Source organism: Chenopodium album, chromosome 11 (genome assembly GCF_948465745.1).
Source record: "Chenopodium album chromosome 11, dcCheAlbu1.1, whole genome shotgun sequence".
NCBI lineage: Eukaryota > Viridiplantae > Streptophyta > Magnoliopsida > Caryophyllales > Amaranthaceae > Chenopodium > Chenopodium album.
In genome coordinates, this window is record NC_137844.1 from 45,171,365 (window position 1) to 45,175,667 (window position 4,303).

The 4,303-nt window shown below is 33.2% G+C and overlaps 1 protein-coding gene across 1 annotated transcript; it reads left to right on the plus strand.

The window, feature by feature from the left end:
* Positions 1-270: 270 nt before the first annotated feature.
* On the plus strand, positions 271-3,495 carry LOC145568949 (CASP-like protein 4C2). The gene is made up of 3 exons (XM_081628328.1): positions 271-733; positions 942-1,077; positions 3,075-3,495. Exons 1-3 carry the CDS (start codon positions 480-482, stop codon positions 3,294-3,296), a joined length of 612 nt encoding a protein of 203 aa, XP_081484454.1. The 5' UTR covers positions 271-479; the 3' UTR covers positions 3,297-3,495.
* Positions 3,496-4,303: the final 808 nt, after the last annotated feature.

Here is a 4,303-nt window from a genome sequence, read left to right on the forward strand (position 1 = left end):
CTAGCCACACGAACGGTGACCAACTATCATAAGAGTTGATTCGTTAGTGTTATAGGGTTTACTCAGTCAGTGTTACAAGAGTTACTTTGTGAGTTTTATAAAGGTTATTTGACCATCAGTATTATAGGAATTAGTTTATTCACTTATAAGCAGACACATAGTGTGACTAGCTGTCTACAAGACACGCAAATTTATCTTTTAAAAAAATTATAAAAAAAGAAAGGAACTCACTAGAGTTCGGACGTGACTTTCCCCTTTATTTTCATTTTTCACTCTCTTTCCCATCTCTTTTCCCCTTTACTTTCCCTCTCATCCAATTCCATTTCTTTTTTTCCCACCACCACCATTTCCCCCGTGACCATACATATTTTCTCTCTCCTCTCTCCATTAAACACCACTCCCTTTTCTCATGTTTTCCCCTTCTAAACTCTTCCTCCTTCCCCACCTCCACCACCACCACCACCACACTCCTTCAAATTATGCGCTCCCCGCAATCTCATCTTCGCAACGGCGGCGCCGATAACCTCTCACCTCCTCCTCGTAACAATTTCCCTCCTTCCCCTCACGATATCCGATTCCAGTCAACCCTCTCAGTTCACAAACTCAAGCGTTTTAACTCGTTGATTTTGGTCTTTCGTATTGCTACCTTCGTCTTTTCTTTGTCGTCCTTCGTCTTTATGCTTACCAACTCCCGCTCTTCTCCTCCTCACTGGTTCGATTTCGATGCTTTCCGGTATGTACTCTCCGAAACCCCCCCCCCCCCTCTTTTATTTTTTATTTGTTTCCGAATAAATTACTTCCTCTGTTGTTTTTTAATTGCAACTTTACTTTTTTCAGACAATGATTCTCTCTGTCGCACATTGCAAGTAAAAAACAACGGAAGAAATAATTTATTTATTTATTTTTGAATAATGATTGATTTTTGAATTTTGAATACTTAGGTTTGTGTTGGCGGCGAATGGAATTGTAGCGGTGTATTCATTGGTGGAGATGGTGGCGGCAGTTTGGGAAATAACAACGGGTGCTACGCTTTTTCCGGAGGTTTATCAAGTTTGGTTTGATTTTGGTCACGATCAGGTTTGTTTTCGTGCCTTTTTTTTTTAAGGGTTGCATATATTATTTTCCTATTAATCTACCAAACTTTGTGAGCATTTGCTGTGGATTGAAATCATTTGAATGTAGTTATGTTGTCGTAGTTGTTAAATGTGGGGAATGTTGGGTCATGTTCTGGATTTTTATTGGTTTTTGGTCCATTTTTTCTCTCTGCTTTCTGAAATTCAAAATTTGAATTTAAGACATAGCACTGTTGTATGATTAATTGATTTGTGATTATTTGTGACAATAATTGAGACTTTACCTGTTGATCGTCAATGGCCCAATGCATAATTAGAAAGCCGGTGTACATTAATTTTATTTATAAAGTACAGAGTATTAATTAACATTGTGAAATTTGTTAAACAAATCTCTTAGAATTGTTGATTAAATTCATACGAAAAACGTGTTGTCAATTGACTTTAAGAGTATTGTTTACTCCCTTTTTTCTAAGTGTTGTTTTTATTTTGACTATTATTATTGAATAACTACATTTATGGATATGAGGACTAGCGAGTACGGTACGTTGTTAAATGGTTACTATTTCTACTTTTAGGTGATTACGAAAGTTTCTTATATTCAATGATTATTAAAGATTTAACAAAAATCTTGTTATCAACCACTTACAAGTTGGTAAAATGGTACGTACTATTGCTAATTGGTATGTTAATTGAGTAATTATTACTTAATCATTTCAGTCTTCTACGAATACGGTAAAAGACGTAATCATTTGCAGAAGAGTGACTTTTAAATTTATTTTGTGCGGTTTGAATTATCGTCATGCAATTTGTACTATTCCATTCGAAATTGTTTAGTTTGACTTGTACTCCACTAAAAAGACATGTAAGACTTGGACTAGCTGACGTCAAACTTTGACTAGTATTTATCCACAACCGTTTACTTCAGTATACCGTAAAACATGGAGTAGAATTCTTCGGGTCCAAATTTTCTGCTCTATAATTGTTGTATTAGAGTGTCATACCTTAATTTTAGTTGATTATAATGTGTCTCGTTATATAAATATTTCTTGGTGGGTCATAGTGATAATAGCTTATGTCTGATCGATACAACTTATTCAAATACCTGTTTAAGTGTTTGACTGGACTATTTTATGAAAGGTTCATAATTTTGATTTTGGCCCAATCTAATGCGTGTCAGTCTGTGTTTTGCACTCATACTCGGGTGTCAAGGATCTAGAGTGTTAAGGATTAGATGTGGATACTTGAGGTATAATGAAGGGTATGAGTAGCAAAGGTAATAACAATCAATAAACAAGAGGCACATTAGTGGTACATGGATTGTGGGATAAAATCTTTAAACTTGAATCTTTAGTACTCTTTGATCTCAAAACTCAAACATAGACCATGCTACTTCTCAAATTTCATTGTTGAGGCAAGCTAATCTAGCATAAAATTAAAAGTTAAGCCAATTGCATGTTGATAGCTCATTGATTAGTGCCCTAGTTAAATTGAGTACTTGAGTTCAATCACAGTTTTGTCATTAAATAAATGTTAGTATGTTAAGCCTCTTATTGGTTGCCTTGGCTATTAATAGACTTGCAGCACTTGCTTATAAGATTATGATAAAGATAAACCCTTCTTGATATACAACCTAAATAAATGATAAGACACAAAACGTTTTTTTTTTTTGACGAACAAGACACAAAATGTTGATATATAGTATTTCAGCCGATATTTTAGAAAGCAAACTATTTTATTTGGTATAAATAGAAACATACTTCGTAGTATTTATTTGGGGACGAAGATAATATGGAGTAACAATTAGTTTTTTTTTTTTTTTTTTTTTTTTACCGCCTAGATGTATGTAAAAACTAATGTTGGTCGGAGGGAGTACATATATTATGTTTTTGTGACCTCGGGTTACTACTAGCTACTGATCATTAGTAGACATTGTTTTCTATGAAAAGAAAATTGGTAAAATGAAATAGTATATGATAACAAATCTCTTAACATCTGATGCAGGTTTTTGCATACATGCTACTATCAGCAAACTCAGCAGGAACGGCATTGGTAAAGACATTGAAAGGTACGGACACGTGTACGGTTACGAGTGCATTCTGTGTGCAATCCGACATATCTATAGCCCTTGGATTTGCTGGATTTCTATTCCTCGGCTTCTCCTCCTTGATGTCTGGTTTTCGGGTTGCCTGCTTTGTAATCAACGGCTCTCGTTTTCATCTTTAATTTCATCTTTTTTTTTTTTTTTTTCTTCTTTTCACATTTGTATTTATTATTTGTATCAATTATTACTCCCTTAGTTTCATAATATAAGGCATTTCACACTTGATGACACTAAATTTTGATCGAATTAGAAAAAAGAAAAACTGTGAAAATTTCTTTGTACAAGGAGTGTATGCATTATATATATAAATTGCAATTAAAATGCAATATCAAAGTGTAAACAACTTATATAATGAAAAATAAGGGAGTAAATGATTTTGTGTATGCTTTATAAATTTGAGATTAGATTAGATTAGATTAGAATATTTAGGTGACACAGAAATGATTCTGTTCACATTTTCTTTCTATCTTTAGAATCTTTTTTTAGGAAGACTGAATAGTGGAATGTGCTTAAGACGACTTGTTGAAAACTTATTGGTTTGTTGTGCATATGAGGTTAGAATTTAGTGTACAAAGTTTGTTTTTGCAAAAGGTTTTTTGTTCCACCAATTTTTATGCCATATTTCTTTGCTTTGTACACATGATGAGGTTTGTAAACGCATTTTTTTAAATTTACAAATTACTAAATGAAATATTAGAGTGACAAAATAACTCAATTGGTTAAAGGCTAGCTTCCTTCCTGGTTTTAAAAGATCTTAGATAGATGCTCGTTACTTGTTCCTCTTAAAAAAAAAAAAAAAAAAAAAAAAAAATGATTAAGAACCTATTATATTACAAGGTTGGATCGATGTGGTTCAGGTTCTCAACTTTTTTGATTTAAAAACATGATTAAGCACCAATTTCTCATGGGCTGAAACCAATAGAGCTGCCGCTAAGTGCCTACTTATCTTCTTGTAGAATTGGCAAAAAATGGTATCCTTTCACCTTGTTTGTTGAATAATTTGGGTGGGATTCGAGATTTTGTAATTAATTAGGGGTATTGATTTGTATGATCAATTGAGTAATATAGTTTGTTGAAATTTTGTTATTGTTTAAATGGAGGATGTAGCAAGTATAATTATGGAAGGTGG